At 42.0% G+C, this 23,791-nt stretch overlaps 1 protein-coding gene across 2 annotated transcripts in view; it reads right to left on the bottom strand.

The window, feature by feature from the left end:
* The window catches only part of SIN3B (SIN3 transcription regulator family member B), a 1,409,802-nt gene that overhangs the window by 35,797 nt on the left and 1,350,214 nt on the right, over positions 1-23,791 (bottom strand). For both annotated transcript variants that reach the window (XM_069649207.1, XM_069649206.1), the window contains 2 exons: positions 5,638-5,732; positions 4,655-4,859 (listed from right to left, as the gene is read on the bottom strand). In XM_069649207.1, coding sequence (XP_069505308.1) covers positions 4,655-4,859; positions 5,638-5,732 — 300 coding nt within the window. The remainder of the gene's footprint in view (positions 1-4,654; positions 4,860-5,637; positions 5,733-23,791) is intronic.

Here is a 23,791-nt window from a genome sequence, read left to right as displayed (position 1 = left end):
TAGTTTCTAATTGGTTTCTCAACGACTACCCAATTTTGAGCCCATCTTGTCCTCAGCTTTTCTCTCGGGCTCCATACAGCTCTCAGGTTTTTGGTAGCTTTCGGACTACTTAATGCTCCTCCCTCTAGGTGCTTTGTGAGTTTTCATGGCATGGCATCTTCAAGGTGCTTTTCAGGTTTCTGAGTGTATATCACTTTAAAAGGCACTATAAGACTCCCAGCACCCATTAGGTTCCAAGTAAATCTAGCACACGTTTCCAAGCATAGCTGCCCCTTTGAGACAGCCATGTGCTGGGCAACACTGGCAGTCTACATCAGCCTCTCTGTACAGGTGCTTGATGGCCTCCAATAATCCTGGTCTTATAACACCCCAGTTGAGGCCTGACTGCTTGGGAGCTAAATTCAATTTTATTTTTAATTCACTTGGTCCCGAGCGTTTTAACTGTGCCACTTTTTCCATAATTCTCTGCTTTGTAGTCCCTGTTGCATGACATGGCAAAGTCAGATGATATAAACCAGGCTGGAAATCTTGGAATTCATCACATACATGTTGCTTGTGGAAGTCACCATGTGGCGTTGCTACCTTGAAATAAGAATGTCAACAGTAGTCCAGATTTCTAGATCTCAATGTTTCCTTTACTGTGTTTATGGACGCTTCATCACACCCAGCCACTCTATGCCCCTCACTATTTCTCATGAGAGACTAACCCACAGTTGAGCCAACACAAGCCTTGGGGTAAAACCGGGGGCACATTAGAATACAACTTATTCTAAAGATCCAGTTGACGCTGAACCCTGCAGTTGATCCCAAGGGAAAGAATAAAAACAAAAGATTGTGCCCCCAGAATTGGGAATCCCAAATTCCTCACCAATTACTGTATATGTTCTCACCTAAAGTGTACATGATATAAAGCGTACTTAAAATATACCCGTTAGGGAGAATTCTCCTTTCTGTGCTAATTTCCTTCAACCTTAGAGACCCCCAGCTCTTTTGCTGAACTTTAGGACTTTTTCATTTTAACCCTGGAGTGAATGAGACCGATTTCTCACTCTCTCATGTGTTTTGACCTGATTTGGATTATGCGTTTGCACTGTTTTTGAGTCTGACAAACTCCATAGGCATCTACTTTTTGTATGGTGACACAGAGCACCCTCATAGTGCAGTGTCACTGAGAAATCCTTTATATTTCTTATAAGGTTTAAATACCTTTCCTTGTGAGAACTACTTTTCCCAAGAATAGTAAAGTGAAATTGACTACTTAACTTTTCTCTTTGTAGGTCCAGCATACACCATCTTATGTGGAGTACTGGGGGGGGGGGGGTTACCTAGTAGCCCCTTATCCTACATTCTCATGTAACATTTTTTTGTTACCCTTACTACTTTAAATGGCTGGTGGCAGTGGTTTAATTTTCCTACCATTGTGCTTGTCAAAATATCCCTGGTCGTCTTTTTTCACCATTTTCTGTTTGTGACTTCTTTCTTGGGTTTTACTCTGTGCGCCAAACCAGGTTTGAGCCCTTTGTTTGTTTTGCCTTGGGCGGGCTTCAGTCCTGAAACCCGCCTCTGGCTCCAGTGTGCCTGGAAGGGCAGGAAGTGAGGGAGGTCGCCGAAACTCCCTTTTAGGACAGCCGCCCTGCTGTTTGAGTGACAGTTTAGGCTGTGCATAAAGGGGAGAAACCTGCTTAAAAGACAAGGGTTTTGGGACTCGAGGCAGTGTCGGACACTGGGAGAAACACCTGACGAAGAAACCGTGAACCAAGCTTGCTGCATCCTCCTGGACCTTTGAATTGCTCGGTGAAGCCCTGCTGCTGTGATGAAATTCCATTTTCTGATCGACAAGAGGCTCCGAAGGGACGATTTCTTCCCTTGGGTTAGTGGGACCAACTAACCCAGAGACGAACTCCACTGGACCGTCTTCCCCGACTGGCCTTAACTTCTTTGCTGCTGTAGAAACCGAGTCCCAGCGTTCGAGAAATCCGCAGTCGAGTGCAAGTCTGAAAACCGGCCAGAAGCTCCAGGAGTCTCCTAAGGACCCTGCAGAAGCAGGTCGACCAGAGCTCGAGTCCCCTCACCAGAGTGCAGGACTCAAGGAGTGAAGGAAGCCCAATCGGTAGCCAAGATCCGCGGTGGTGCAGTTTACCATGCGCGGAAACCGCAAAGTGCCGCTGATCCGAAAAGAACCCGTAGCTGCCGACAACCTCCAGATTACTGACGCAGGAGTCCTCAAGACGTCCACCGTCTTGTCCCCATGACTAAGGGCTAGGAAGCCAGGATCTGCATCGCTGCAACAGGACAGACTTGGGGTACTTACCTCAGTGTCTTTAGCTTTGCTCTTCTCAGTTGAGACTTGCAGTGGCTACTTTTGTTAGAGTTGATTGCAACTCTGCTTTCCACAAGTGTAACAGCTTGTGATCCTACAACTGATTTCAACAAAACTAACTTTGTGCAAGACTTTTATTAACTACGAAGTGCCTCAGCTCCACAGACTGTGCTCCAATTGACTTAGGCTGTCCTGGCTCCCTGGAGACTCTTCTAGCCCATTGACCGATATTTTCTGTCCCTCAGAGGTGATAACATGTTTTAGACTGTTTTTGTTGGGAAAGGTTTGGTCTAGACTGCATTGGAAGAGTTAAGTATACTTGCATGCTCTGAGAACCCGTTTAACCTTTTTCCTTCCTTTAACCTTTCCTTTCCACAACCTCAGAACCAAAAAGTGTACTAGTGATATATAAGTGCCATTACTGTCCTTGTGAATGAAGTCATCTCCAGGTGAAGGAAGTGTGTAAAGAGTATCTCTAAAGAGTATCAACTAAAACTTATGCTGATTCTGGAAAAGTATTTTAAAGTATATTTGATTGTTACATAAATTGCCCTTTTTAAAGAAAGCTTATTTAAAAATGGATGTCAAATAATTTATAACTGAAACCTTGAGTATAAGTGTTACTTGGCTACTTGTATTTGCGAATTTCATTGCTACAGCTCACATTTACCCCTCTTGAGATATGCCTGGCAGCTTGATCACACTACCAACTTGTGTAGTACAGGCCTATACCAAAAGGTAGGTTACCTTATACCAAGTAGACAAGTGTTGTGTAGTCTCACACAGTGTTACTACAGCAATTCTTGCCCAACAATACCTCTGTGTGGAAAGTCCTTGACTAAAGGTAATACTCCGACTTTTCCCCTCCTGAGAGGTTACATGATCATTCTACCAATCCTGCCACAAGAAAACAAGGTAGCAGTAAACGCAGATCTATGTTTCCCCGCAGGCCGATTTCATCGAAGCACGGTTGCCCACGCACAGCGCTGCAGGTAAACAGCTTCCCTTTCCATGCCCCATCCCCCTGCCGATTCAAAAACGGGGGACACCCCTGCAACACCCGTTTCCCTCTCCCCAGGCTCAGTTGACTGTTCAGCAGGGGACAACCCCGCCACCCGACCCGCTCCAGAGACACACACACCATCTACCCCTCCCCAACCCCCCCTGCTTCCCTGATAGTCCACGCTACCGCCATGATCAGTTCCCAGACAGGCCGTATTGCAACAAAAGTGGTCTTTCGGGGAAATTGCTGCGAGGAAAGTGGGGTTATTGTGGCACTCCGACTGGGGGATTTTCTGTTTCAGCAGCACAACGGCTGGGTCAGAAGACGGCATGCGAGTAAAATGTTTCAACGATCACTAGCCTTTACAGTCTAGTGGAGTCCACAGTCTGAGGGCCGTGTAAGACACTAGCTTCTCCAATTTGTTGGGGTCCCACAGTAATTTTGCCATTGAGCAGGGATCTCACAAAAGCAAGTTAGTGCAACCCAAAATAGTTTTATTATGGGAAAGTAGTGGCAGACCCTTTTGGCAGGAAGCTTTAAGAAATGGTAAAATTATCAGAATCTACGCTTAAGAAGAAACGGGAACACCTGGCAGGATGACACATCTATCACGGCCTCTTCTCCAATTGTAAATTGCTCAGAGCTTTATATCCACAAATAACAAAATGTACCCTTACAAGTCTTAGCGTTTGATAGCAGATCTAAGATTTGTCATGGCCATAAGTTACAGATGTTGCCGTCACTGAACCCCAAAAAGTCCAGCATAGTTCATTTTTTTCAAATAAGTAAATCTAGAGAAAAAAGGCATTGCCAAACAAATATTAAGACAAACAAAACAGCAGTGGTCACAAAATGTAGGTGACGCTGGTTCGAATACTGTGGGTATGCCAGAAAAAGGAAATGTTGAACAGTACTATTGGGTGGAACCACTAGTTGCCATTCATTTCTAAACCTTTCCCACATTAATTTTAAACATTGAAATTCTTAAAATGTTACTACGCCCTGACACATAGGGGACAATTTACATAGCCTGTAAATGATAAAACATTCACTTTTTTCACAGAAAACACATCAAAGAAGAGTTCATGAAAGCTGGGGTTGTCAGTACAAAAGCAGCACTACCCATTGAATAGAAATTATGTCACAAGATTTACATGACTGTTGTAACTAGGATGGGCATGTAAATCATTCTTATTTTTTAACCACTCGCATGTGGAATTCTTTGCCTGAAAGAAAGAGAATTATATACCTCGCACACAACAGTCCTTTTCATTTCAATTGCATGGGACAATCAGCAATGTAAGTGAACATTTGTTGCTTCCCTTCCATACCTGCTTTGCCCGGGGCAATGCTCCACACCTGTACATGTAGTCCTCAGAGTTCATAATGAACATCATTTTATGGGTGTTAAGTTTGAAGCGGCAGTCCATGTTGCATGCACTCTCCACCCCAATCAGCCTCTTCCAGGAGCTCTTGACTTCCTTCTTCATAGCTCGCACCTGCCTACATTGCCACTTCCGAAATCGATTTATATTCCTTTAAAGGACAAATAAAAACGAAGTTTTCATAACAAAAATAAAAATTTTGAAAATGTGCACAAAGCAGCAGTAAAGAATGACAACTTCAAGACAGTCATATATACGAAGCGTGCTCAAACTGAAGCGCACACTCCTCCTGAAGCAGAATTACAGAACATTTGTGAGGAGATAGAACCACACGTCGCGTACTGCACCTCTCAATCAATTCATAAGTGAAATTGTAAATAAAAAAGGCAGTCATAAAAAGTGAGGCAAAAGGTGTTGCATCCTTCAATGGTTTGGGGGTAAACCGGATAATATGAGGAATTTATATTGAGTCAAAAATGGGAGGTAGTCAACACGTATAAGTTAAAGAAAGCTGGGACAAATTTGGAAAAACAAATCAAACATGTTTATCACAATACCATTGTATAACCACAGGTGAAAGTAGAACTGAAAATATGTACCTGTACAAACAGCCAATCAACAAGACCACATTCTTGACATAATGCATTGGTCAATTTAGAGCTTTAATGCCACACATGTAGTGTCCATGTTCTAAGCAATCAACAGAAGACATACCCAGACTTGAAGAAATACTGTACAGCCAGAAGCAATACTGTCCATAAAATAACGCATTCCCAAATCGATAATGCCCAATCATAGTGCCGCCAGCTGAGGATCTATGAGTTTGCCCTAGAATATGAGTGTTGCATGAGATCATTCATGGTTGCGCCTATGCTTCCAAAACCATCTCCAATATATGAAAACAAATGTGTTTTAAAGATTGTTTTTACCTCTGTAAAAAGACCGGTTTGAGTAAAAATCTCTCATTTTGATTGTTGTGCAATCCTTCAGCCCCAACAAACTGATCCATATAGTTGGACAAGTGCTAGAAAGAAGAGAAAAGAGTTTACATTGTAGTTCTGGGTTATCGTTTTTTAAAAAAGCATACACTTTCACAAATTATATCAAAGTGGTTCACTTATCTGTTGCCTGTGAATTGTGCTGGAAGTTCCCTTGCAACAAACGTGTAAACATTAATGAATATTATACCCTAAACACTGGTTAAGGATTTTGTCAGGTTTAATCCTCAAAATAGGCCCAGAAATAGTTAATATCTGGAGATAGGTGGAAGTAGATGTTTACACTAAGTTGGTTTCTAGTGTTGACCATATATCCATTAGAGCGCGTTAAGATGGATTTTCAGAATCAACCCTGGGGTTCGATTCCGAGAGACCTACCTATTAAAGCAAACAGGAAAGACACTGATGTCTAGGAAAACCCAATCGAGGTAGAGTAGCAGACCAGTAAAGCTTAGACTCCGGAGAGACGTGAGAGTGGTCTAGAGCTACAATGAGACACACACAGAGCACTCTGATAACTCCAGCTTGTTAGAGTAGAACAAAAATATACACTTTTATTAGACCATTAATATACACTCCAAGCAAAAGAAAAGTGCAGGGAAGTATTACTTAACTATTATCAAATGCATATAATTACACAGCCTGCGGTAGCGGTCATGTAGTTATGGTTAAGATGCTCAACTCATAGGAAGAGCACTTTTTGGGTAGCTTATAACTTTGGTGCTGTTTGACAAATCCTCACGAAACCATGCAAATAAAGTAAATGGCCACCTCTGAATGATTATGCAAAGTTTGGTGTGGTGTTGTCACTGGTGTTCGGGGGGGACGGGGGCAAAGTTATGGAGGGACCCAAAACTTTTGAAATCCTCAGACATAAGGAAAATAAATGTTGCTCACGCCCACACCCCAAACCGCTTGACGGATTTGCACCAAACTTGGGCGAGGAGCGGCAGTTTGGTCCACGAAAGCAGGCTTTTGCAAATTTGGTGTAAATCCCTCCAGTAGTTCTTTTTTTTTTTAAATGTGTGATATCTGGGTCCGGTCCGCAGACTCATTTCCTGATTCGGAGTCCGCTGACCCCTCTGATTGGCCAATTAAAAACTTGAAGTGCGTCAAAACATTTAAACCAGTCGCCATGTTGGATTCGCGGCCTTTGCCCGTAGTCTGCGAACATCGCAGTAAAAACATGTTAAAAACACATTACACTTGTCAAAATAATAACAAAATGTTTTGAGAGGTGAGAGGTGATGAGAATGGGATTGAATATGGCCATAAAAAGCCTAAAATCGTTTTTTTTTTTACATCTCTTTGGGGACAGTCCTCAATAAAACTGCATGGTTACGCAACGTTTGGTGCAGTTTTGGAAAGATGGGGGCAAATTAGAAATGGGTACCAGATTAATTGAAATGCTTATACATTTCGTGCCGTTTGACAAATCTGCACACTAGTTTGCAAAAAGATTATACATATATATATATATATATTCAGTAAAAAAACTTTGTTAAAGGGACGTTATGGTTAAGTTGCGCTACTAAAAACCTATGAAATTCAGTGAAAAAACGTTGTTAAAAAGGGACATTATGGTTCAAAGTAAAACCGAAAAACCCCTGAAATTCGGCAGTTATGGTAAGATAAGCAACCATAACTCGCGCCACCGTGCACTGCTAACACTAACACCCAGGACATCAAAGATGACATCACAAATGTTTTACTTTGAACCATAACGTCCCTTTAACAACGTTTTTTTTACTGAATTTGATAGGTTTTTAGTAACGCAACTTAACCATAATGTCCCTTTTAACAAAGTTTTTTCACTGAATTGCATAGGTTTTTAGTAGCGCAACTTACCAATAACGTCCCTTTAACAACATTTTTTTACTGAATTTCATAGGTTTTTAGTAGCGCAACTAAACTAGAACGTCCCTTTAACAAAGTATTTTTACTGAATTTCATAGTTTTTTTAGTAGCACAACGTAACAATAATAACTTTGACTTTATGTACATGTAATATGGAACATACTGAACCCTTTCTACTGAATTTGATGGTCTGCGGACATGTTCGGACAACAGTACCACCACCTAAAAACTCGGAGGTGGGGGGGGGGTATGTGTAATTGTTATATCATAACATAGGAACATTTAAAAAATTCACAAAGCAGCACACATACAAAGTATATGTAGTAATACTTAAGAAATGTAACCCATATATGTAACACACTAACCATTCATTTAAATACAATATGTTCTAAAATGGAATATACCAAAAGAAGATAAAGTGGCTTCCAACATAATTACCTTACAGACATTCCACAACTAACAGCAAGACCAGACTTATAGACTACTAATTACATATCTTACCAGAAATAGTAAGTGCACTTCATTTTACTCATATATTTATAAACTTTCTATATTAGAAAAAAAAACCATATTACTTTTTTGTTTTCTCACAGAAATGTGTAGTACTCTGGACTGGCTAGAGGAGCATTTCCCACGAGACAAAATGTTATAAGATAGTCCACCTAATGGTACACACTTTACGATATAAACCAATTAATAAATATTATTTGTATACATTCAACATATATATTTTTTTTTTACAGACCCTACAAAAATTGCAACTTCCAGAGAAAAAGAAGCGGTGGATAACACTCTTTAACACATTACCCACAAAATGGACCAATTTATGGCAAATTTTACGGATTTAAAGAACTTTGTGGAAGATCACCAAAAACCACCAACAACATACCACTGTCCCACCTGTACTTGTCCCCCCTCACCATATACCATTCATTTAACCCCAAACTCACTCCATGGACAACGTTTTGATGAGATTTCCATCCCTTCTTCACCTGATCCCACTTACATTGAAAACCCTAATTCTCCTGTTTTTGTTTCCGTTTCTGCCCCACCTTCTCAGTCATAAATTGTTAATATATGTTAAATAAAGTTACTTTTTTATATTGTGTTGTAATTACTTTCAGTTCTTTGTGGTAAAACCAATTTAGGTGTCCACGGACAGCGCGGTTGTTCGGAAATGTTCGTACATAAACGAAAATGTAAGTATCCGGAGGACACTATCTGTCTGTAATGTTCTCATGCAAGTTGAAAATGTTCTAGGAACACTCGTAGTGTCCTGAAATGTTCGTAAATAAACGAAAATGGAGGTGTCCTTAAGAACACTATGCCTGCTCGTATTGTGCACAAGTAAATTAAACTGTGCTAAGAACAAACGGCTGTCCGTAACTGTTCGTTTTACGTGTGACGCACTTTTAATTAGTTCAGGACCCGAACACTGTCCGTAGAACATCAACACGCATGCGCAAAACAATGTCCGTACATTGGGTGTCCTGCGGACGGATGCTACCTTATCGAACATGCTCATGAAACAATCATGTGACCGCGCCCACGCTGATCGCGTGTTCTGAATGCGGACACTGTTCGTGTCCCCGAACACTTTAAAAGTACATTTCCAAGTAATCCACAATATTTCTCATTAAAAACTCAACATACCACAAATCCCACATACTAATCCTAACTTTCCACATAGTTTTTGTGACTTTTTGAACCTTTTTTGGCATTCGATCTGTCTTGTGGACGGCGCGCATGTCTGCGAACCACGCTCAAGCACCCCTATAAAAGACCACGCCCTACAGCTCATTCTCATTGTGTTTCTGGCTATTCTACAGAGCACAGAGATTTTTGCTGTAACCTGCAGATTTCCATCTTCAACCTGATGGCTTCTGTGGCTCCACTGCTGCCACTTGGTGCTGTATCTGCCTCTGCACCACTCCCACCCCCTCCACCACCACCACCTTCCCAAGGGCCTGAAGAGGGGAACAGGAGTGAGGATACAGAGGAGGAAGAAGAGGACGAGAATGAGGTAGAGGAAAACCCTACTACCCCGCCCTCGGCGTGATTCTTGGGTGTGGCGGTTGTTTACTGTTCATGGGAATGGCCCTAAGGCTTGTGCGAACCGTGTCACCTGCAATTAGTGCAAAATGGTACTCATTCGCGGGAGGCATGGTTCGTATAGCTTTGGGACTATGACCATGAAGCGACACCTGAACTCATTCCACACTGGGGCCATTCGCAAGGTTGTACCTTGCGAAGAGCGTAGTAGGTTGATTGCCTCTACTTCATCCTCCGTTTCTGATCCTGTCACCACAAGGAACACCTCTCTGGGTCAGCGTCTTCCTCAAGCTGCCTCACAGGCCATACAGAATTCTGATGACCCTTACCTTTCGAGGGTCACAGTTGTATGTATGTACTGTGACACAGTACTCTGCAGGGGGGAGCGACTTTGCAGTGCTTTTGAGACTATCGTCTCAGAGCATGAGAAGACCTGCTCACTACCCAAATAAAACCCACTCTACATCTTCCTCTCTCAGCTCGCCCTTTCTTATCCCTGTGGTTGGTGTCCCCCCTTTCCACTCCTCTCCTAGTGTGTCGTGTGTAAAAAACAAAAAAAAAACAAAATAACAAAAATAAAAAAAAATAAGGCTCTTTACAGAGCCGCGTTTCACAGTTAAAAAACAGAAGTAAAGATAAATAACGCAGGGCCCTTTCTATTTCTTGAAAGTCCGCGGACAGTTGGCGAACATAAAAAAAATTGGGATGCTACCCTATTGTAACCATTGCATTTTTCTCTGGGAGGAAGTGGTGTCTCTGAAAAGAGCCTTTGGGAGGTGTTTGTATGTCAAAAATTATAAATACTTAACACCTACTTCGAAATGCATGCTGCATTTCTAAAAAAGGTCGCAATGCATTTTGTACATTTCTCAGAAAAATCTGATTGCCAGCATAGGTAACATGGACACCATCTCTGCGAAAAATGTATGTACTACGAAACATAATATTTTCATTGTGAAAAGAGGACATGCCAAAATCTCTTAGGAAGGCACAAACGGCCTTATTGACATTACGCCTTGCTTTCTCCATTTGTGGACCACATGAGAAAGAACGACGCCACATTTGTCTCTGCGCAATCCGTGAAAAAATTACTCTGGTGTTTGGAAACATGTCCATGATCTTCTGAAGTCCTCCTTTCATTGTAAATTGCAAAGAAATTCCAGACACATGTCCTAAACTGTTCCCTCCACAATGAATTACAATTATGTCTGGATGTTCCTCTATCTTCAAAGTTGCAAAGAGAGGTAGCAAGTCCAGCCACGTCATTCCACGGACTCCATGCCAGTGCACTTCCACATGTGGGAATCCAAGATCTATAGATACTTCACAGCTTTCTAAATGCACCTTCAACCAATGTATCCACGAGTCTCCCAAAATCCACACAATCTGTTTTTTTAAAACACTCAGCCACAGCCATCTGTTCTTCTCTCAGCAAAAAGAATATCTGAGAAAACCTCTCCTAGCACAACACACTCACTAAACTTTACTGACCAATACCTTGTTACATTCAATCTCATTTGCATGCCTCCCCACCCCAAATTCCCCAGATGTAATACGCGGTGTCCTAGAACTACCGCCATGTCCGCGAACATATCGTAACATGGACAGCCCTTCTACCATTTCCACTTCACTCTGTGCCATTCCCTCATTGGATGTAGCTAAGAAATCACATGAACATTCACCAATCAAATCCAAGACCTCTACATGTAACTGCATCATCATAGATCAGCACTGCAAATGTACGGTGAATCTCTCTGACTACAAGTCTCATACCATTGGCAAGCACGATCTACGAGAAATACCAAGATTTCTACTTGCAGCTTCGTCCATATCCATATGCATGAACACAAACTACAGGTATGCATATTTTCTATACAGTACATGAACACATTTTCTAACCGACTTTTACCTTGTATAATCCGTAAAAATGAATCTACGATCATTTTTTCATTCTCCTAAAATGAACTGTGACTTACAAACCTTTATACCGTTTAATTTCTTCGTACACACACGCAAATAATGTTAAACTAACATTTTTGAAATAAAATATATAGACTACATATGATCAAACAAAATTACATGCACACTATCATCAAATCTCAAAGAATAATATTTGTACAAACACACACTTGGTTTTAATTTTTTTAGTTTATATAATTACTTACATTTATATAGGACAAGCAGGCTATGACATTGACTCCCTCTTACGTGGAAAAGCAGGCTTTCACATGGACTCACTATTACGTGGAAAAGCTTAGTTACAGGAATAGTGGTATTCAGTGGTACATTCTGATTTTGACAAGCCATATTAAAGATATTTACTTTCCTACAGTTAGTCATAAGACAGTTTTAATGGTTTTGAGGAAGGCGCTGAGCATTTCAATTTAAGAAATCTATGTCTAAATTAAAAACAGTGCTAAAAACAAACCGAATTACTAATTTCTTTCTTTTACAATTGCAGTGAAGACCATTCTCCTGAAAATAAGCAGCCGAATTTGAATTACAAAGAACTAAGAAGCAAACTGCTCATTTTAGAAAAAAATTAAGTAGATTGTTACCATAATATTTGAATTATTACTCAAACACACTCTAATGTTAATTCATGCTACTTCTGTGCCTAAAAATAGAGATTCTGCACCATTCTGACCAAAAATCCTCTCGTCTTAAACAGTGATTTACTGGCAGAATGGCCAACAAATTCCTATTTTTCGCCACACAAATTACCCAACTCAGCCACTAGAATTTAGATGTTGTAGAAGAAACAACTGTTTTAATTGTATAGCTTTAGATATACTATTTATACTTCTCCACAACACTGGCTTACTTTTTTCTGTCATCTGAACCCCAGTTTACTAACACATTCATTCAAGAATACCCATCCCTAGTAGTTGTACCTCCCAATGCACAATCACACACCATTACATACATCTTTATCATCTCACTCAAACACTCATTCACACAACACACATGCATTGCAGAACACCACAACCCATACCTTCTGTATTTTTTTCAACAGACCCTAAAGCATGCCTACCAAAAAGCAACTCCGTAAAAAGGAACGCAGAAGTAGAGCAAATGAAAACAAGTCTCCAACATAAACATCCATCTACAGCAGAATTTGTAAAAAAAAAGTTGAAACACAACAGCCAATGCAGTCATGTAGTGAAAAAGAAGAAGTTTCTAGTACAAAACCTTTGCCTCCTCTATCAAAAAGTAAAACAACCCAAAAAACAATTAATAGAAAATCAACTATCACTACAAATAAAACTTCTTCTATAAATCTTGATATAGTACAAAGTAAGCATACTAAGAAAGGTATTTTAGCCAAAATGTTCCGTCACAAAGTCCTTCAAAATCTTATAAAAACAGGAGAGAAACCAGGTTCAACACTTCAAACCTATCGTAGGAAAGTAATCTTAGAAGCGTTGATAGACAGTGCACTTCTTCTCAAAAGTAAGTTATTTATTTTAGTGTTAAACAGAATGAAACCACCAACAAAACTAATAACTAAATTACAAAAAAGACTTCTCAATAAACGAAATGTCAACAGAAATAACTTCTTAAATATCTGTGAAGGTGAATGGAGTCACACTACAAGCACAGAACCATACTTTAATGAAGAAGCCTACAAACAAAAGCAAACAAATACAATTGCCATACATAGCAGTGGTCGAGGTTATGAAAAAGTTAATAATACCATAATGGAACAAGAAGTACTCTTACAGAAATATGCCCTGAAAACGTAGATTTACCCCTCCATTCAACTGAATCAGAACATCTAGGGTACAAATGGCCATGCACGTCAATGTGTAACATTCCCAAAAAAATGTTCAAGTCTTTACGCCAACTCCTCAATCATTATGTGAAAAGCAAAGACAAAATCAAAATTAAACTACTGCAAAATATGGATGCTTGTCCAGTACGCAAGTACACAGGACTACAAGGACATTCATAGGCCTGCATTACAGGACCTACTTGCAAAACACCCTTCCATGATATCAAAAGGATATCAACACATCATGCAAGTAGAAGAAATCTAGTTTATAAACGGTACTATGCTAAAAGTCCTGCTTTAGCACTAGCCAATTTAAATAACATTCTTCTAGATGGTACAGCAAAAGACCTACTAGAAGAAATCGACTATATCCAGACAAAATATTTTGGAAGTGAAACCCACTTACAAGATGAAATAGCTGTAAACCAACTTTGAAAAAAATCTGCACAGGGCAACCTTTCACTACACACATACAAAAAAGAAATACTAAAATGTGAAAGTACATCAGCTGAAGTACCAAACCACGTGTGTGGTTGCCGCAGAACTTTTTATAAAAGTAACACAAAAACTGTAGACCTATCATACAAAATAGAAGACAATGAAGATTCTAAATGGTTTGAATTAGCTCTCTACCTTATAGCAGAAAACAAATATGAAATAACTGACCACATAATACTTTGCAGTTACTGCACTACAAAACCTTACAACAACCAAACTCCTTCACGTGCTATCACAAATAACTTGGAATTATATCCACTACCAAAACCCCTTCAACAACTTAATTTATATGAGAGCATCATAATTCAAACAGTGCACCCATTTCAAGCAATAATACGCCTTCAACCAAAAACTGCAAAATTACCTCTCTCTGAATTAGTAAAAGGTATTTGTGGAAAAGTAGTGTATTGACCATTAGATCTAAAAGAAAATGTGCACACTCTAGGAGTGCAACGTCCAATGCAGCAATCTTTAATTATCTTGGTAATTGGAGTACCTACAAAAGACAAAAACATTTGGCAACAACTGGTAGATTTACATAACGTTAGAGAAGCCCTGCAATATCTTAGAGAATAATGAATATTACAAAGAAATATTGAAGAAAACTTGAAAGATACAACTGAAATAATTCAAGAGACACAAGAAGCTGGTCGATTTGAGCTCCTAGATCCTGCAACAATATCGAACATTTTAGACCATTATACAATTCATCCATTGCACTCTAATGACACCATAGAAGATGCACTGGAAACGTACCAAATGCTTCAAACAAAAGGATCACCAATCAGTATATGGTAAAAAGTATAGAAGCATGTGCTTTTCCTCTACTCTTTCCTACTGGCAAAGGAGGAAGATACGATGATAGACCTATTCAAATATCAGCATCAGAATATTGCTCATTACAAATGTATTCTGAAGATCCACATTTTGTCGAAATCTGGGAATACATATTCCACCTACTCTTTGAAAGTGAACTAGCAACTTTATGTTACAGAGTTGCACACATTAAAATCGGGATCACACTTTCAAAATATGACAGCTACACAATTATTACAAAAAGTTCAACAAAAAGATGAGGTTTTACAAGCAAATCTTACAAATCTATTAGCAAATATGCGTGGTACTAAAGAGTACTGGTTTCGATGTCATGGAGATGTACGTTGTATGATCAGAAACCTTGGCCCACCCACTTGGTTTGTTTCATTAATTTGTGCAGATTATGCATGGGAAGATTTACATGCTTTCCTACGCATATCAAACGAAAACAAAACAAACCTAGATATACTAACACCTGGTGAACTTTGTTCACAGGATCCTGTTAATGTTTCAAGATATTTTCACCATCGCTTCATTGCTATGCTACATTTTATTTGTTACAAAACTGTTCCTCCCCTTGGAGAAGTGCAACACTTCTTTTGGAGAAAAGAATACCAAGCCAGAGAAGCACCACATGTCCACATGCTTTTATGGATTAAAGATGCTCCTAAATTTGGTCAAGACAGTGATGCCACTGTTTTACAGTTTATTGAAAAATATTTCACTTGTGAAATTCCATCAGAATCCGCAAATAGTGATCTTCATGCAAAAAAGACACAAGTGTGTCAAATATTGTCGTCGCAAATAGAAAAACAAAGGGAAAAACTACACCAAATGCTGATTTGGTTTCTCTAGACCAATTACAAATACAGGTCAAGTGAACAACCTAATGTCTTCAGTTAGACATAGTGTTAAAGATAAGTCACCTAAAAATACATATTGCATAAAAAGAAGAAGAAAAATATATCAATGATTACAATGCAATCATTGACCACTTATGGAATGCAAACATAGACGTGCAGTACATTGCAGACAATTCTACTGCAGTTGCACGATATGTCACAGCATACTTAACCAAATCAGAAAAGACAGAGCTCCAAGACCTCTGGAATGACCTGTCATCAGATAAAACAGTGTCTCAGAAATTATACAGCTTAAGCATAAAAATGCTGTCCCATTGAGAATGTGGATCCTATGAAGCAGCTGATCGATTAACTGGTACTGCATTGTATGGTAAATCTGCAAATATAGTATGGCTAAGTCTTGGTCCAGCTAAATCTAGAAAAAGAGTTCTAAAATCATACAAAGATATAGAAACAATAGCCAAACAAGATCCCAACATCCAAGACATTTTAAAAAACAATTTAATGGACACATAATACCCAAACAGGAGTACCACTTTGGAAACCATGAGCCTATACCACATAGCCCAAAACTACACATACAAAAATAATATAAAACCTGATGAACAAAACCGTAAATACAAAGTGACAAACTGTGAAGGCAGCTTAGTAAAACTCACCAAACCAAATTTAATTAATCATATCAAATTGTCATTAAAGACTCCTCAACATAAAGAAGTATATTACATGTCCCTGCTACAACTCTTTAAACCATGGAGAAAAGAAGAAATACTAGATAACTATGAATCATATGAAGACGCTTTCAAAGCAAATGAAAGCAGTATAACTGATGTAAACTTTGCACAGTACAAAACAATGTTGCACAATGAACAGCAACACAAAGAAGAACTCCAGGCCCAACTAGATAAGGACACTCCTGACAGTAGTCAACCTTCTATCACAGGAAGCCAAGAACCACTGGGAGACCCACTAATAACAAATGAGGCAGAAGAACAAGTTACTTCTTACCTTGTAAAGTTCTTTCGACGGGATGTTCCTCCGACGTATTCCTCATCTTAGATATCTCCTTCCAGCTCTGCTGGCCTCGGAAAATTTTTTCTCTAGAGGGCGCTGCGCGTCGACGTCCTTCGAGTCGAAGTCCCTCGACAGCCGCCGTATCGACGTTGGACGTCATCCTGCCTATAAAGGCCGCGCGCAGCATCCGTTGCTCAGTTCCGTTTTATAGCCCACAGTATTACTGTCTGGACTAGACTAATCACCCTGAAGGAGCGTAAGGTGCAACAACAAGGGAAGTAGAACTGCGGGGATGGATGGGAGGGTCGATGAGGAATACGTCGGAGGAACATCCCGTCGAAAGAACGTTACAAGGTAAGAAGTAACTTGTTCTTCGAAGGGATTGTGTCCTCCGACGTATTCCTCATCTTAGATAGGCTCCCATAGCAGTATTCTATATTCGGAGGAGGGAGTACTGACTTCACGCCGTCTTCTATTGATGAATAGAATGCAGTACAGCCCTTCCAAACCTAGTCTCTTGACTGGAGGAGGAATCCAGATTGTAAAAACGTGTAAAGGTATGGACAGACGACCATGTAGCGGCCACACATATGTCTTTAACTGGCACGCCTCTTTTGAGGGCCGATGAAGCTGCAATACCTCTGGTCGAATGAGCCCTAAAATGTTGAGGGGGCTCTTTCCCTGCCAGTTTATAACATTCCAGAATGGCTAGAATGATCCATCTGGAAATGGTCTGCTTAGTTATTGGTAACCCCAGCTTGTGACCTGTGTAACCTACAAACAGCTGGTCTGTCTGTCTTATCCTGGCTAGTCTACTAATGTAAAAACTTAAAGCCTTCCTAGGGTCTAGTCTGTGTAACCTCTCTTCCTCTTTTCCCGGGTGAGGAGGAGGATAGAAAGATGGTAGGGTAATCTTCTGAGTTATATGGAATTCAGAAACCACCTTTGGGAGGAAATTAGGCTTCACTTGCAGGACAACTTTGTCTTTGTGAAAGATTGTATGAGGGGGTTTACAAGAAAGAGCTTGTAATTCGCTCACCCTTCTAGCAGATGTAAGTGCTATTAATAAAACAGTTTTAAGGGTAAGGAATCTTAACGAACAAGAATGGAGAGGTTCGAAAGGTGTACCCATCAGGAAAGTTAGTACTAAGTTTAAATCCCATAGGGGAACTTGGAAAGGTCTTGGGGGATAAACATTGGTTAACCCCTTTAGAAACTGTATTACCAAGGGTAATTTGAAATAGGATGGTTCTTCCGCAGTACGCTTAAAGATGGATAGCACTGCGAGATAGCCCTTAATGGTGCCAACTTGAAGGCCTGAATTTGCCAAATATAGTAGGAAGGACAAAACCATTGGTGTACCACAAGAAAATGGGTCGATATTCTGTTCTCTACACCAGCTGCAAAATCTGTTCCAACGGCAGCGGTATAAAGACTTTGTTGCTGGCTTCCTTGCCGAAAGCAACACCTCCATAACATCATCAGGGAGGTCCCAATCCTTGTACCTCAGCCGTTCAGAAGCCAAGCGTGAAGGTTGCGGGTTTTGATGTCTGGATGGAGAACCTGACCTCCCTTCTGTGAGAGTAGGTTCTCTCTGAGTGGAAGTCGAATTGGAGGGCAGATGGACAAGTCTAGAAGGTCCGGGTACCACGTTCTCCTGGCCCAATCCGGGGCAATTAGGATCATGGTTCGCCGGAATCTTCTCAACCTCCTGATCATTTGAGGAATGACAGGGACCGGTGGGAACGCGTACAGAAGCGGAAACTCCCAGTCCACTATGAACGCGTCTCCCAGAGCTCCTCTCGGAGGAAATTCCCTTGAGCAGAACAGGTCGCATTTCCTGTTTAGGCTGGTGGCGAACAGATCTACCTGAGGGGTTCCCCAAAGGGCGAAGATCTCTTGAAGGACTTCCTGAGCTAGCTCCCACTCGTGGGAGACTGTGTTCTGCCTGCTCAGAGCGTCCGCTGTCAAGTTCTTCTCTCCGGCTAGGTGAACTGCCGATAGAGAGATTCCTTCTTGGATTGCCCAAAACCAGAGCTGCATCGCCTCTCTGCACAGGGGTAGTGATCCTACGCCTCCTCTTTTGTTGAGGTAATGCATGGCCACCGTGTTGTCCGTCATTATCAGGACGTTCTTCCCTTGTACAGCTGGCAGGAAAGCCTTCAGCGCAAGTCTGATGGCTCTCAGCTCTAACAGGTTGATGTGTAGTCTGGACTCCGATGGAGACCAACGACCGCTGATGGTCAAGTCGTTGGCGTGGGCTCCCCACCCCGTGAGTGAGGCATCCGTGACTACTGTTATCTCCGGCCAGGGTTGCCAAAACTGTTCTCCTTTCAGAATGTTCTCCTGACAGGCCCACCACTGAAGGTCTCGAGCCACCCTGCCGGGAACCTGAAGACTGAAGAAGATCTGTCATTCTCCCTGAGAATTGTGACCACTGAGTCCTCAGTGCCCACTGGAGGGATCTCATTCTCAGGCGAGCCTCTGGCACAAGGAAAATGCAGGATGCCATGAGGCCAAGCAACCTCAAAAAGTCGAAGGCTGGGAGACGTTGGGCATGCTGGAACTTGGTAACCATCTGTAGAATATCTTGAGCCCTCACCTCTGGTGGCGAGGCTTTTCCCAGGGAAGTATCCAGGATCGCTCCTATAAACTGGAGTCTCTGGGATGGTATCATTTGTGACTTCTTTAAATTGATGGAGAAGCCCAATCTGTGAAGGAAGTGGCACACGTGATTTAGCTGGATCTGAGCTTGCTCTGGAGAAACAGCCCTGATCAGCCAATCGTCCAGGTAGGGGTAGACGTGAATCCCTTCCCTCCTTAGACTTGCGGCCACTACCGACATTAACTTGGTGAAGACCCTCGGGGCGGAGGTCAGCCCAAATGGCAGCACTCAAAATTGATAGTGAGAGTTGCCAATTGCGAACCTCAGGTATTTCCTGTGTTTGAGATGGATAGGCACATGGAAATAAGCGTCCTGAAGGTCCAGAGATACCAACCAGTCCTGGAACTGAAGGGCCTGGAGGATCTGAGAAAGAGTGACCATCTTGAATTTGTCTTTTCTGAGGAATTTGTTCAATTCTCGCAAGTCCAAGATGGGTCTCAGTCCTCCGTCTTTCTTCGGAATGAGAAAGTAAGGGGAGTACCAGCCCTTGTTCCTCTCCGCTACAGGTACCGGTTCTATGGCACCTTTCTCTAGCAGGTCCAAAATTTCCTGCAAGAGGAGCGGATCTGGAGCTTTCTGAGAGCTGATCCCCGGTGGATGACTCAGGTATACGTAGGAAAGGCAGGGAGTAACCTTGGGCGACTGTTTCCAATGCCCAAGCATCTGACGTGATAGCCTGCCATACCGTCAGATGTTGAGTCAACCTGCCTCCTACAGGTGTCCTGTGAGGGGAGTCCTCAGAGTGGTTTTGGGGCGGCTGATGCAGATGCCGATGGTAAAGAGGCACCTGCTGTTGCTGCGGCTTTAGAATATCTACCCCGTCCACCTCGGGTAGTTCTTCTTTGACCCCTTTGAGCCGGTCGTCCTCTACCTCTTCCGAATGCGGAGTAGAAGCGAAAGGACTTGCCCCTCGCAGAGGTTCCTGTGGGACGAAAAGGAGTCTGACGGATTGCAGCTCCTAGGGATTTTGCTGCAGCTTTTGAAGTTTGCAGTTTCTCTAAACTGTCATCCGCCTTTTTCCCGAACAAAGAAGAGCCATCGAATGGCATGTTCAAGATCCTGGCTTGCACATCTGGGGCAAAACCCGACTTTCTCAACCAAGCGAATCTCCTGGTTGATGTACTTGCCGCCATTGCTCTGCTGATACTGTCAGCCGAATCAATGCCCGTCTGGAGGGATTCGCACATAGCGTCTTTACCGTCCTGTGTAATATTCAGGAACGCATTCCTTTCTTCTCCCTCCGGGATGCAGTCAGCCGCTGTAGAAGCACACTCCCAAAGTGTATGGCTGAACCTAGCAAGGGTGCAAGTAGCATTAACAGACTTTAACGCCATGCTACATGCTGAAAAGACTTTCTTTGCCATAGCATCATATTTATTATCGTCCCTGTCTTGTGGGACTGTAGGATAAGCCGTCTTGACATCGGTAGAGGATGCTGCTTGTACCACCAGACTTTCTGGGGATGGGTGTTTAGACAAAAACTCTGGGTCTGTGGAAGATACCCTGTACTTTGTAGACAGTTTTTTATTTACTGCTGGTGTTACATCTGGGGTTTCCCAGTTTGTCATGATCTTTCTCTGAAGAGCTTTATGAAAGGGCACCACAGGATCCTCTTGTGGGCCTTTGTCAAGAATATCCGTGAGGTCATCTTGTTGGAAAGATTGTGAAGGTGCAGACCACCCCATGAACTCTGTAATCCTGGCCATTAAGGTTCTGTAGGGGGTTTCAGCATGCTCCCCCGGGTCTGGCTTTGCAAACTCCACCTCAGGGGAAGTGTCTAACCCACTTGCCTCATGTAAAGAATCACGAAGATCCTTTAATCTGCGCTCTTCAGAGGAAAATTCCTCTCTAACTGGGGTTACAGGTCCCTGTAACTCAAATGTGTCTTGTTCAGACAAATCACCCTCTTCTAAAATTGAGGATATAGTTCTCAATTGTTCTGAACTCATAAAGGGAGTAAATCCCATTTCCAAGGCAGAGGGTGCCGAACTTGTCATTATTGGCCTCGAAAGCGTCGATGTCGTCGACGCCGACGTCGAAGGCTTTGAGCGTGGCGTCGAAAACAGAGGTGGAGGCCTCGAGGACCTCGACAGAATTGGAATTCTACTCGACAATATCGAAGCCATCGACGTCGAGGGCCTGGGGATAGTCACTGGATGTGTGGTAACCGTGACTTTTCTTGGCGTCGATGCCGGTGTCGAGGCCGGCGTCGAGTCGACAGACCCGTGTGTCGAAGGTCCCCTCGACAACGGCGTCGAAGACATCGACCTCGACGGGACCTTCGTCGACGGCGTCAACGGGACCTTCGAGGAAGGTTTGGAGGTCATAGTCCTGCTCGAGGGTTCGAAACGCACTCGAGAGGTTTCTTTCGCCGGGTACTGCGACTCGCGGCGTTTTTGACATTCGGGTCTTTCGACCAGAGCATCGCTCTCGGCAGTCTTCGAGGGGGTCGAGGCCGCTTTCTCGAAGACGCTCATCATATTCTTTCGGAATTCCTCCCATTCAGCCCGGGAACTATGTTTCGTGGGGCAAGGGATTCTTTTTGGCGAAACAGAGGAAGAGGAAGACGGAGAAGGGGATCTTCGACGTCTCCTCTTCGAGTGCTTCGATCTCGAGGAGTGATGAGACCCACTCCGAGACCTGGAGCGCGAATGGTGACGAGGAGACGAATGTCTCGACTTCGTCGACGAAGAAGAAGCTTTAAAAGTCTTACCTTTCTGCAGCTTCCCCATACGCTCCTTCAGGGCCTTAGCTGTCATGGACATACAGTCCTTGCACTCCGAACAATGGTGTTCAGCTCCCAAGCACCACAGACAAATTCTGTGAGGATCGGTCAACGACATCTTTTTCCCACAATCTCGACATTTTTTGAAGCCGGATCGAGGAGTTGTCGGTTCCGACGAGGAAGCCATCGAGTACGGATCGAATAACTCGAGGTAAATAGGATTAATCTAAGAACTGAGCAACGGTATTCCGAGGCACCGAGTAAGCGCGGAAAAACGGAACTGAACAACGGACGCTGCGCGCGGCCTTTATAGGCAGGATGACGTCGAACGTCTATACGGCGGCTGTCGAGGGACATCGACTCGAAGGACGTCGACGCGCAGCGCCCTCTAGAGAAAAATTTTTCCAAGGCCAGCAGAGCTGGAAGGAGATATCTAAGATGAGGAATATGTCGGATGACACAATCCCTTCGAAATAGCCATGATAGAAGTAGAAAACACCATGTGTCAGTATGAAGAAAAAGAAGACTTAACTATACTACAATCAAAGCTAAACAATGAGCAACGTAGCATTTTTCAAGAAGTACCAAATGAAATTGCACATGGTGTACAACATGAAAACAAAGAATGCACCTGTCAAAATTACAAACCTATACTATTGTATGTCAGTGGTGAAGCTGGTTCTGGCAAAACATTCCAAAATCATCAGTAAGTTCCTTCAACAATTGACAAATAACAAACTGTCAGCTGTGGTCACTGCCCCCACAGGTTTAGCTGCCTACAACATAGTTGGTGTCACTTTACACCGATTACTACTCCTGCCAGTAGAACACCAAAACAAATTAGATTATTACAAACTTTCTGCAGAAGCTGCAATGGAACTACGCAGAGTATTGAAAAAAATGAAAATGCTACTAATAGATGAAGTGAGCATGGTGTCCAACCTAATGTTGGCTTTGATTCACCTCAGATTACAAGAAGTACTCAAAACAAACTATGAAGAGCTCTTTGCAGGAAAACACATTATTGTTTTCGGAGATCTTCTTCAATTGACACCAGTAAAAGTTGAGCCTATTTTTAAAACATCAGGACACAAACTCTGCCGTAAAACTGTTGGCAGCATTGGAAATGTCAACCTTTGGCAACATTTCCAATACAGAGAATTAACAGAAAACATGCGCCAATCTGCAGATCTCACTTATGCCAACATCTTAAAAAGTATCAGAGCTGGTATACTTTCTAAAGAAGCAGAAGCAATATTGAAAACCCGGCACATTCATGCACTTTATGGTGATAATGCATGTGCTACAGATGTTATGGAACAATTAGCTCACAAAAATGTCAATTGTATGGCCTTAATGCCAACTCTTGCAAGCTGTTTCAAATTCAATGAAATAATGTTAAGTAAAGAAATGCAACCAATAATGGAAATTAGCGCCACAGACAAACTAGATGTACATGGAATGACATTACCCATGTGTGACCAAGCCACAACAAGACTAAATAGTTTAGAAAAATCAATCTCAAACACAGCAGGCTTGGAAAAGATATTAAAATTATCCTTAAATTGCAGAGTAATGCTGAAACGTAACCTTGACGTGGACCAAGGACTAGTTAATGGAGCACTGGGTACAGTTGTTGGCTTTCAAACATACCCACGTGACAACAAAATTCAGTTTGTCAATATTCCCTTTGACAAACTTTCAGAATTAAAAAGAATAGGACGCTCAACAGCTCGATTCCTTCTCTTCAAAGACATGTATGTACGCAGAGACCAATTTTCTCTAACTCTTGCATACGCAGTCACCATTCATAAATCACA

This window comes from Ambystoma mexicanum, chromosome 1p, assembly GCF_040938575.1.
Source record: "Ambystoma mexicanum isolate Mex_15411 chromosome 1p, UKY_AmexF1_1, whole genome shotgun sequence".
In the NCBI taxonomy this organism is placed as follows: domain Eukaryota; kingdom Metazoa; phylum Chordata; class Amphibia; order Caudata; family Ambystomatidae; genus Ambystoma; species Ambystoma mexicanum.
This window is presented reverse-complemented; position numbering and strand designations above follow the sequence as displayed.